The sequence below is a fragment of the Colias croceus genome, chromosome 1, assembly GCF_905220415.1.
Source record: "Colias croceus chromosome 1, ilColCroc2.1".
Lineage (NCBI taxonomy): Eukaryota > Metazoa > Arthropoda > Insecta > Lepidoptera > Pieridae > Colias > Colias croceus.
In genome coordinates this window covers 3,961,472-3,973,680 of record NC_059537.1, presented here as the reverse complement: position 1 = coordinate 3,973,680, position 12,209 = coordinate 3,961,472, and the positions used below count along the sequence as shown (strand labels likewise).

The 12,209-nt window shown below is 30.9% G+C and overlaps 1 protein-coding gene across 2 annotated transcripts in view; it reads right to left on the bottom strand.

Moving 5' to 3' along the window:
• Positions 1–12,209, bottom strand: part of LOC123696156 — a 162,725-nt gene that overhangs the window by 31,558 nt on the left and 118,958 nt on the right. For both annotated transcript variants that reach the window (XM_045642209.1, XM_045642216.1), the window contains one exon: positions 4,068–4,140. In XM_045642209.1, coding sequence (XP_045498165.1) covers positions 4,068–4,140 — 73 coding nt within the window. The remainder of the gene's footprint in view (positions 1–4,067; positions 4,141–12,209) is intronic.

The window sequence follows — 12,209 nt, the reverse complement described above, 5'->3', positions numbered from 1 at the left end:
CAAATGTAAATCTAATTAGAAGGTAAACGTGACACTAGTGACATATGATTGAACTAATCCTCAGAACACGCAGTTCTAAGAAACAAGCTATGTAATTTTTATATAACGTACTAGCTTACCGAACCTTGTCTGAAACCTAATAAATTATATACTAAAAAGCCTTCCTCTTGAATCACTCTATCTACTAAAAAAACTGCTTCAAAATCCGTTTCGTAGTTTTAAAGATTTAAGCATACAAAGGGACATAGGGATAGAGAAATCGACTTTGTTTTATGCTATGTAGTGATAAACATTTTATTCGTAGGTATATAATAATATTGTAATACCCCTGTCTAACACCATGAAGACCGACCAAATGTGCAAAAAGTTTCACCAGTGTTGTGACCATAGCTTTTAAGGATAAGTGTGTAAAAAATAAGGCAGTTAAAAAACGTATTTTGGCTTTTTATATAAAGATTAAGATTAAGTTACAAGAGCGGTATCTTTGACTTAGACTTTAACAATAGATTTTATGATCCCGACCTATGACATCATCGACCTTTTGTATTTAATAAAAATAATTTTAAAATGGGTTAACCTGCGAACCCAAAGATACATCGATGATGTCACTACATTATCAGATATGTTATTTGATATAACAAAAATTGGATATAAAATTATAATAAAAAAAGAATTTTAAACTATAAATTATAATAAAAAAAGAATTTTAAACTATAAATTATCCTAATTTTCAAAAAGACCAGCCATGAATTAATATTTAATAGTCTTAGCTATAATAATACTTTACTCCTTAGGATCATTACAATGACTATTCATACAAATTTTGTATGGAATTGAATTATTATGGAATTAAAACTATTAGAATTTTAAAATGGCAACCAGGATGATAATTTTTTATTTGGAAACTAAACATACACACCGATTTTGATAATATTTCGTCATGTCGATGATGTCAGAAGGATTGGTTAATCACAAATCATTGTACTTGATAAAAAATATAACCCGACCTAGTCACTAATTTAACAAGACTATGACGTAAATCTAAGAATATTCCCTGGAAGAAATCGCTTTTAAGCAATAACCCTTTGTACTTTACCTCGCATCTATACAATATATACTGTACATTGTAATATTAAATGGTATGGTACAATAAATGGTTAAATAATAATATTCTTCAGAATCGAACATACGTTTATACAACTTTGTTTTACCATAGAAAAGTTTTGGTACACGTAAATCTTTAAATCTCTTTTAATTTTCTAGATTAAAAGGGGCCTAGAGCCTTTTTAATCTAGATTTATTAGTTATCTTTATTCCAAAATTGATTCAGAAATGCGTATTTGTGTAAATCGCTCTATCAAGTTTTTCATTCATAAAAGTTGTAGAATTTCCAATAGTTAGAAAATGTCAAGTACCTAACATGAAACTCTAGTAGTTGATCGTTACGGATATACATGTCAAGCATTATATAAACCTTGAAAGTACAAACACACGAATAAAATCGAAATGTTTATTTTAACTCCGCAAAATGTTTCGAACATAAAGCCCGTGCTTGTAATAGAATTAAGCTTTATTGATTGTATGACCTTAACTATTTATTATTAATAACAGTAGTTATAAAACAATATTGTGTAAATTCTCGTGTCTCCTGTTTGTTCCACCTCATCAAAGATAGAATAAGGCCGGACTCGACTGACCTTTTTAAATTAAGCAGTGCCCAAGAGCAAATATTAGACATGGGTAATAAAATGTTTATTATCTTACTGATTGTTTTTGAAATAACTATACTATGTTTTGTAATTATGTTTTTAATTTTCTTAATTAGAGTAATTTTGGGACCTTCGAATGTTTAATTTAGAATATGAAGTCGATATGGTAATAATAATATGTCTAGTAGTTATATTAAGGCTTAAAATACTATAATTGAAATATAATGTCATTTTAATTTTAAAATTAACTAGATACATTATTGAATTCATTCATACATTCAAGAATAGTTCTTTGTGTTTGAATTAAATGAATTGTAAAAAATAAAGTATTGAGTATGTTTCGGCCTTGTGTTGGACATTCGATACTTATAATTATGATGAGAATAAAATACTATTGTCATTTTCTAAAAGAATAAAACAGCGTTTACTGACATTGTGGGTTAGTATAGATTACACTGTTATTCTTGTGATTGTTATTAAAAGCTCATTTTATATAAGCAAAAATGTAACATGGAATCACAGGCATGCTATTACTGGGGTTTCGGAGATATAATGACTCTGGATTGAAGTTCTATGTTTTTTAAGTTAATGTCACTTCACACAATTTATTTAGAAGTAAGGAAAATCTTTTGTTTTATACATTCTGGAATTACTATTGCATTTATTAGAGACATATAAACATTTTGTATATTTTACTGGGGAGTGTAAAAAATCCAAGTCATAGTTATGCTAAAAATAAAACTGACTAGCATGTCTCCAGGACTTCTAACGCGCAATTAAAATAATTTATAATACAAACGTCTGTCTTGTATATTTTTTCGAATACAACAAAAACAAAACACGATGATGTGTTTACACGAAAATGATTGCATGATTACTATTGTCGATGTTTTTTAACTAAATGCCCATTACGAGATGATGAAAACATTATTACGCAGAACGAATTAAATACATCTTGTATTTTTTAAATTTTTTAAGCATCTTTATTTAATAATAAAGTTTTATATCAATTTATTTACTTCATTTATGATTAAGGGCGTTATTGTTATAAATTCAAATACTGTCGTCTATTTTGACCTATCTCAATAAGTTGGCATCAACAAGAACATCCTTGTTTGTGTCATTCTTATTTCAGTTAATTATTATTTTTTTTTTTTGCATTTGATATAATTTAATCTGTTGGATCTTTGAATTTATATGGTTTGTACCTATATGGAGAAAAAGATTACCCCTCAGTATAATCTACCAATGGTTCACAATTTTTTATTGTATGTAACTTGAAATCGAATTCCTAGAACGTAGAGATACCTAATGTTATGTTTGTTAGAAACCTTTGCTCTCTGCCCATGTCTACAAAGTTACATAAGCTTTGTATGTATCCACAATTCTGACATAGGTACCTGGTTGTTTTTAGACCTCCATGAACTTTACGGTTTCACAATGTTAAAAATTAATATCATGGCATATTTGGTGTTCATTAACCATCATAATATGAGTTAGCTCTAATATTATATGTATCCATTTTGTTTATTAATGGTGCTTTTTAATGTGTGGGCGTTCACAAATTTAGTATATAGCTGAGCCATCCATCAGATCTTCTTCATCGAGGTTACGTCATACTTGATTTAGGAGGCCTTCGAATAAACTAGTAGTTATTAGTTGTATTGGTAAATTATTCTGTTTATGGAAATTATGGACGAGGAGTAAAATTATATTTATAAAAGAGTAGGCAAATGAAGATATTCGAAATGGTTTGGTAGCAGAAAGCTAGTGCGTTATTTGTTGTATTTATGAGGCTGTGAGGATCATCCTACAGATTTTGTTCACATTTTTAATACCTTTAATGTAAGTTGCTGCATTAAGGTATACATGTATGGGATGTGTGATTACGATTAAGATTCTCGGTCACCTCCGTTTTTAGCCAAGCATGTAGTAGCATACATGGTGTAGTCCTCAATACATAATATTATGAAGATCATTACTAAAGTTATCAACAATTTACATATTTGTTTATAGTTAATGTATTTAATGGCAAACATTTTAATTTGAGTAATTCCATACATTTTATTACACATTTCTAACCACAAAGGACATTAATGCAGTTTTATTGTCTCCATTAATAGCTTGTGTGCTGGCTTGAATGAATATATTTTTTGCATCAAAAATATTATGATTGAGATTGGTAACTTATTATAAATCGATTGATGGCAAAAGTTTGTTTGTTTGTTGTTTGTCGATTGTGCCTGTATTAAAATTCAATTTTGCTGCTACGCCATAGTTCTAAAAACGAAGGGTCATAATTGAACCAAGAAGTCTTGTACCTATACTAGATATCTATTATTAAATAAAAAATATTACCTGTCCTATGTGTTTTTTCAATTCTTCTGTTTTCTGATCTCTGTGAGGGTTGTCAAACCCGCAAAGGCCGATTCTGGAACAAAAGAAATATTGTTTTTCAATGTTATTCCGTTCACGTAGCACATAACTTTATATGATGATTTCTGCATTGCCTGGAGCATCGCCAAATGATATTAGAATAAAGTGATGTGGAAAATCCTCGATTTTAAATAAAAAGAAGATAATAATATGTCATAGACATGGGCCAGTATGGGTAATTTACTTTGTCCCAATGCGTTTTTCATTTGCATGTAAAGTTACATCATACATTCACGTGAGATCATGTTATTGGTATGTGTGTGTTGTAGATAGTACGTAAATGAGATAAAAACATTTCTTTAGTAAATTATAATATCTATAGGTTGAATGAGTTAATAGAGTGATTATAGATAACTAGCTTTCCACCCGCGGCATCGCCCGTACAGTCAAAGAAAAACCCGCATAGTTTCCGTTCCCGTAGGATTTCCGGAATAAATTCTTTCCCGGGGTAAAAAGTAGCCTATGTCCTTTCTCGGGTATCAAAATATCTCCATACCAAATTTCATGAAAATTGGTTCAGTAGTTTAGGCGTGATTGAGTAACAGACAGACAGACAGACAGAGTTACTTTCGCATTTATAATATTAGTATGGATTTATTTAAATCCTTTGCAAATGCTTAATTACATTATAATTATTGTATCATATGTATTTAATTAAAAGTCGCCATAAAAAGGGTTGTTTTATTGTTCTTAATCAAGAGCGAATAGAAATATAAATGTTAGAATAATTATTTTCACTGTGTAGGTGTTATTCACTTACACGATCAAGCACAAGCGCTACAATATTTGCTTTCAATATCTTATGACTAGGAAGTGATCGCAAATCCGCTGTAGCAGTTACATCTACGCACAAAATCGCTTCGCTATATTATGTAAAATAGGTAATGTTCGCTGTTCGGTTCTCATGTAACAAATTGAAGAATGACGCCAGAGGAATTTGTCAAGTATTAAAATCCCCATCACGTACCGTATCGGAATATTGTTTTCTCAAAACCGTTTCTTGTTCGCTCCGAGAATCAACATTTGCCTCTCATTATTATTCCGAATGAGGACTTACTCCGGCTGGCGCTTACTGATAGGTAATTTCTATTTCGTTATACACAGTTCAAGTACATTGTGTTTGTATTCAATAGACGGCGCGCTAACTACCGTGGAAACTATTAGTTTTCTATTGAAAGTTTGTTTGATATCGTTTTTATTAGGGTCATATTGTTTGTTGTGGCTTGTGATTGTATTGTATTACTGTGAATCGACGATAGACTTGATATTGAGGTTTTTTTCATGTTATTTATAAATATTTTTTGTTTCTTTAAGATGTTAAGGAATTGAATTTGAATAATGGAAATTGTAAAGTGATTTCGGTATATGGATTAGTTTTAGACATTCTATATTATTAAAGTGTTACGAATAAAGATAAAAGGTAAGTATATTGACAAAAGTTTATGTAAGTAGTGTGTGTACTCTCCGCAATGATGCTACAGTGACGTAAATGATGTTTTAAAGAAGTTTTAACTCAAGTACCATCACGTTGTACATAAGGAATGTCTCTCTACAAAATATTACTGACAAGTCTGGCGACAATCCCTGACAACATAACTTTATCATGGTTTAAGAACAACGTTAAATATTTTTTACACAAGTAAGCCAAGAAACGGTATTGTAACAAGATATTAATCGAATATAACATCTGTGAATTCGGTGCTCATAAAGATACATGACATTAAGGTGATACTTTATGTGGCGGGACACGCAACAGTCCTTTGAGTGGAATGCTCGGTATTTATTATGGTACCGAATATGGGTCAAATACTTAGTCAGAATAAGATGCATTCTAAGGTGCCTACTTAGGATTATTGTACGTCTATCTTTCCTATTAAATCATTTATAAAAATTACATCTACCTATTTGTTTTGCAATTTTTAAGACATACACGAAAAAAGCAAGTCCACATTCATAATTGTGTAGGACAGTAGCACATCACTAACCAATGGGGCGTCGAGATAACGTTTATACAAGCTATTTCAATGAGTGTTCAATTAAGTTTCACACATCGATAGGTCGTCGAACCAGCTGGCTGGTGAGCGGTGAGCGGCGGCCTTGGCGCGTGACGGTGTCGCGTGGCGCCCTCGCGGACTATTTGTTATTACTTGTGCCAAGTTATGGACTGGACTTTTCATTCACGCATATGCCACGTGTTACCAATTAGGACGAATCCCCAATTTGTGGACTAATGTTATTACTTGTGCCAAGTTATGAACAAGACTTTTCATTGACGCATAAGCCACGAGTTACCAATTAGTATGATTTCCCAATTTGTCCAAGTCTAAGATAGCTACGTTTATCGATCTTTGGCCATTTGCTAACTGGATAATGTTTCCAGGTACCTAAATATTTATTTGTAAATGCACTTGTCAAAATATTTAATCCAAGACATTTAATTCTCAATCATTGTTCTAAAATAGCATTGTAATAATACACTGGTATCTGCACAACAAATCTGTTGCAACGAACATTTAAATTATTAATTGCACAACACGTTCCTTTATAAGGGCATAATTTTCTAACGAATAATCTAATATAGCATCGTAATTAATGCCATAATTATATGATTCATGATAATTGTGAAATATTTACTTTGCGGCATTGAATTTCGTTGGCAAGTCCATATACGCGAAGCCAAGTATAAATTTTTTTTAGAGTTAATAACTATTATTACATTAAAATCACATATTGGACGTTTATCAGTTTTGCTAAAAGTATTTTATAATTATATGGAGATAAAAACTAAGTCGTGTAGCATTGGACTCGCATTTTTCTTTTCTTATAGGTCACTTCTTATACACCTGTATCGGTACCTGAGTAGATTGATTATGTCTATATTGGGTTGTAAATTTTATTACTACCTGCATTATGTTGTCTCTAGAGTCATTTTTTGACAAAACTTGTCGTTTATTTTTCCTATAGTTTGGATATTTATTTCTTTTCCCTTCCCTACAAATCGATTGTACTTAGACTACATTGTATCGATAAAAAATTGGCAAATAGTTTCCCCTGTATGTCATGTGTACATTGACATATATTTATAAAGGAAATACCAGCGTTTTTTCGGCACTAGATTAAAATTCTAATTGTAATCTTCATTAGAATTTTGTCAGTTGAGTCATCAATGAATCAGATATGCAATAGGTGTCAGTGAAGGCTGTCAAAGTTTGAGGATGTTACTTCCCACGGTGTTTGTTTGTTTGTTGAATTGTTATTTATAGATATTGTAATAATTGACTGTTAAACCATTATTTGTGTTAAAACTTTATTAGAGAATTCAGAAAAGGTTTATACTTGAAATAAATTGAAAGTTGGTTGTCTTTCATTTTGTATTTTTCTAAGAGAGTGAAGTTGTAGTTATGGATAAAAAAAAATTGTTAACAATTAGTATTTGTTTAGTATATACGGACACATGTACAAAATTTAATCATTTCATTTAAACAAGCCTATTTCTCTAAAGTTGATTTTTGTTGTAGTAAAGATAAACACAACTCACACAATCAAATCACTTTGTTTAAGTTTATGCAGATAAAAAGGGCACAATAATCCAATGACCTATATTACGAAGAAAAAGGTATTTCTCGTATTCCATAAGCCTTTAGCCCTGATAGAGCGTAAGCAAGGTGCATACACAACAATACCAATTAATCAAGTTTGACCATGGGCATGCGTGACTCCAGCCAAGGCTTTGTCACGTAACGAAATGGTGTCTATAATAAGCAACACTCATAAAATATCGCTCCGTTATCTAACACAATTACATATTATTTCGTTATTAACTCTATCAGTCACGACCTAATGAAATTGTGGTTCGGATTGTGGTATGCAAATTATACATGTAGACACTTAAGTCATAGGATAATATCCCTTATTCCATTTAAGTAAAAACGATTATATTGTTAGGATTGTTGAAATAAAGGAATTGTAGCGGTGTTTATTTTCCCTTGACGGATAGATTATTATATGTCCTAATTAATGCTTGAGATGGTCGATCGTAATCTGAAGCTTCGCGGGGCGCCTTTGTGTATGAAGTGCTAAAGAATTCGTGTTTTATCTTTTATTTATTTTAATTAGGTTTGCGTCATATTTGATATTAAATGTTTTATGTGAGAAGATGCTTAGATATCCACGAGGTGATACAACACCATTGTTGGTGTTTAAAGAAAGATAAATAATAGTGTTTCCTGTGATTTTTATTTCAATAACATTTTGCTATTTTCTATAAAGAATAGCTATACGCATATTGGCACTTAGACATCCAACAAATAATTCCGAGCACTTAAAACATATTATATGTATAATTACTACAATATGTCACATGAAAGTGCACGGAAGGATTTTTGAACAAAATGCATGACAAACGAGCTCAATTATGGATAATTTGTGACAGTAAATGCAACTTGTGTATTATACACACACAGTAAATTAAACAACGGAAGCATTCCGGCACGCTAATTGATGATGTTCACGCCTTATTAAATAGTTTATCGTGAGACATTACAGCGAATTTTTTTTTCTCGTCTGTAAAAAATGTTAAAGTAACTTGGCGGACGCCTATATCTAAAACGATCGCCAAGTTTTGAGTTTTGTCTAGATATTAAATTACTTTTACTACGCTTATATTAGACACTAGCTTCCGCCCGCGACTCCGTCCGCGCGGATGTCGGTCTTCGCGTGGATGGTTTATTTCTCCATTTTGAGTAACTCTGACAATTAAACATCTTATAAATATCTATTGGACCCAAATACGGCTAGGCCTATAATAATACGCAACGTGTGTTCGCGGTTCTACAGAACAACGTCTATAAAACTGAAAAGTTAAGATTAATTTTTTTCTACGTATTTTTCCAGGATAAAAAGTATCCTATTTTACGCCCAGGATAATAAGGTATAATTATACCAAGTTTCATCGAAATCGAACCGTTAGTTTTCACGTGATGCCTTCACATACAGACAGACAGACAGACAGACAGACAAAAATTTTTTTAATCACACATTTGGGTTTGGTATCGATCCAGTAACACCCCCTGGTATTTATTTTTTCAATATTTTCAATGTACAGAATTGACCCTTCTACAGATTTATTATATGTATAGATTAATATTAGTTAAAATTAATAATAAAATAATTCGAATTAAAGAAAAATATCTTTTTCATGTTTATACAGTCTCTAAAATTTTTCTTTTCACATTGTCATTAATAAAATGAATATTTATCGACATACATACAAGCAATTACGATGTCTTAGTATTATAACATTAATGCGGAAGTTATATCTATAAAGATGTCTTCAAATGGCATGAAGAACTTCTAAGAATCTAGTCTCGCCAATTTTTTGTTATCTAGATGTGATGTTACCCTATATGGATTTTAATGTGTAGTCAGCTGAAATCTTACGGTCAAGTTGATGTTACGTCAAGTCATTATGATTATCTTTTCGAGATTTAAACATTCTTTTGTATTTAATTGCCATGATATTTAAGCTTTGTTCTTTGAATGAAACTCCTAACTAAAAATTATAAGCAGTTGTATTGTATAAGCAATTAACTGAGCTATTAAAAATGATATAAGAAAGTGATTTTACTAAAACCTTACTATATATAAATATAAAGTAATTTACAACACCTTATTCTTACCAATTTCGTACAACCCTATTATTCTATAGCAATTATCGATGTCGATAAAAGCGAGAACACTTTCGTTCGCGGAAGTTATTGGGATGAAAGTAAAAGCCTACAGTACCGGCTCTATATGAAAAGTTTACATGAAACTGGAAATTAAACGCTTCCTATAGTAATTGCTGAACCGAACTTGATCTGAACGTTACTTTTTTAACACTTTTGCTTGTGTAATTTCGATACAAAGTTTCTCTTTCAGCATTTCAAGAACAATTTGCTTTGATAAAATTTTAGTTGCCTTATATTGGTGTCATTTTTATGCAATTGCTGTTTGATCTTCAAGAGTGATATCGAAAATTTACACGGTAAGAATGTAACAATAATAAGACAAAAATCTATGAATAAAACAGTAGCTTCTTATGTATATACTAAGTGTATGATGACTGAACATCTACATAAGATTTTTTAAATTAAGTCATTCATTTTAATCTGACACGATAATAATATAGAATAAACGTACCTATCTTTATGATTGCATACTGAGTACACTTAGAGTTGAATTAAACACGATTCGTTGATAAAAAATAACGTATTTTGACAGGGTACTTAGCATAACACTAATTAGCGTAATACAATGTGTTGTAAACATTGTTTTGTCTAAGGTTGTTTGTTCAGTGACTTAAAGTTCAGGCTGGGTCACCCTTTGTATGTATCGTAATGGATTGCCAAGGTTGGATAGGCTCAGTGCAGTTACGTCTTGCTAATTATTAGAAGGTGCTGTTAATTCAATATTTGTATAGTATCGTATGAAATTAAATAGGTAATGAGTAATAACATAACCCTGTGTCAACATACTACTTAACATTGAATAAATATTCAAAAAGTTCACTCATTGAACACTGTAAGGTATGATTTTTAAAGTTTATATTAAAAGTAAGTTTTCATGCCAATTTACAGGGAAAAAGTGCTATAAAACGTGCGTGCTACGTGCTTTGTTATTTACAATTGAAATTTTTGAATCCATACTTAATATTATAAATGGAGAAATGACATAGGCTTTTACTTTTACTTCGGGACATAGCATAGGATAGTTTTATCCCGGAAATCCGACGTGAACGGGAACTATGCGGGTTTTTCTTTGACTGCGCTCGCAGAGCCGCGGGCGGAAAGCTAGTTTACTATAAGAATTAGTTGATTACAATGACGATCATAAACATATTTCGTAACCCTAATTTCACATGTTGTACCGTGTATAAAACCTACATACATGCGAATCATTAAACAATCAAAAGCTTAACAAATACATTATATAACGCAGAGATGTTACTATAACAATTGGAAATACCGACATTGATGTGTCGGTCAAATAAAGCAAGCAAATTCGATATACAGACGGACGTAGGTCGATCTCTTGGAACAATGGGTAAGTGATGTGATCCGTGAATTCAAAGTTTTGTGCCAAGGAGATCAGCGATTGTGTGTCCTTCTGTTTTAATCAGGTTAAAAGAAGGTAGATACATTCAGGAACGTACACCCGAAAATATGGAATAACTGTCAGTTTTGGGAACGAATGTTACAAAAAAGTAACAAACCTTAATCTAAGTTTAAAATAAAACAAACTCATAAAACTATTGTGATGTTACCGAACTTTGATAAGTGTATAATTTCGAATTGAATCTATCGTTTATAGTGCATCTAAAGGAGACGGTAATATTTACATACACGTAGGTACTAGGTAAAGCTAATAAAAGAATGTTAATAAAGATTGTTCTCTACCAGATATATAAAAATTTTAATTCAATGTACTAATTAAGTCTAATAATAATCTAGCTGCAAATTTTACAGCAACTGGTTCATGTTACGTAAAAAAGACGTACATATTTTTAATTTACGTTTTCTTTGTTGTAATTAAGTTGTTAATGTCTTCGATGTGTAATTAAGAATTTTTAAATAACAAGGTGATATACTGTTAGCATATTGTATGTGTTCCAAATTATTATATTGCCTTTATGTCAAAGTTGGTGAACTTTAAAGTTCAATCTTAGTACTTTTGCTTCTATAGAATTTATAACTACAGTGGGGACATGTAATAACTCAAATTTTATACATAATTAAATACTCGTACGTGTTCTCACTTATCAAAATTATATTTTCATTTGGTATAAAAAAAATAAGACGCAATACGTCAGAAGATAAGAAGCTCATTTCATGTACATATTTATTTTCATACGTATACTGATATGATAAAAAAAAATACTGAAAAGTTAATAAGCACTGGCTTATTAACTTTTCAGTATTTTTTTTACATTAAATATCAATACTTTTCAATCCTTCTATATGTCAGCTATGTGTTAATATTGCAGTCAGCGACGAGTGCAGTAAGTTCGTGATATATCAGTTATGC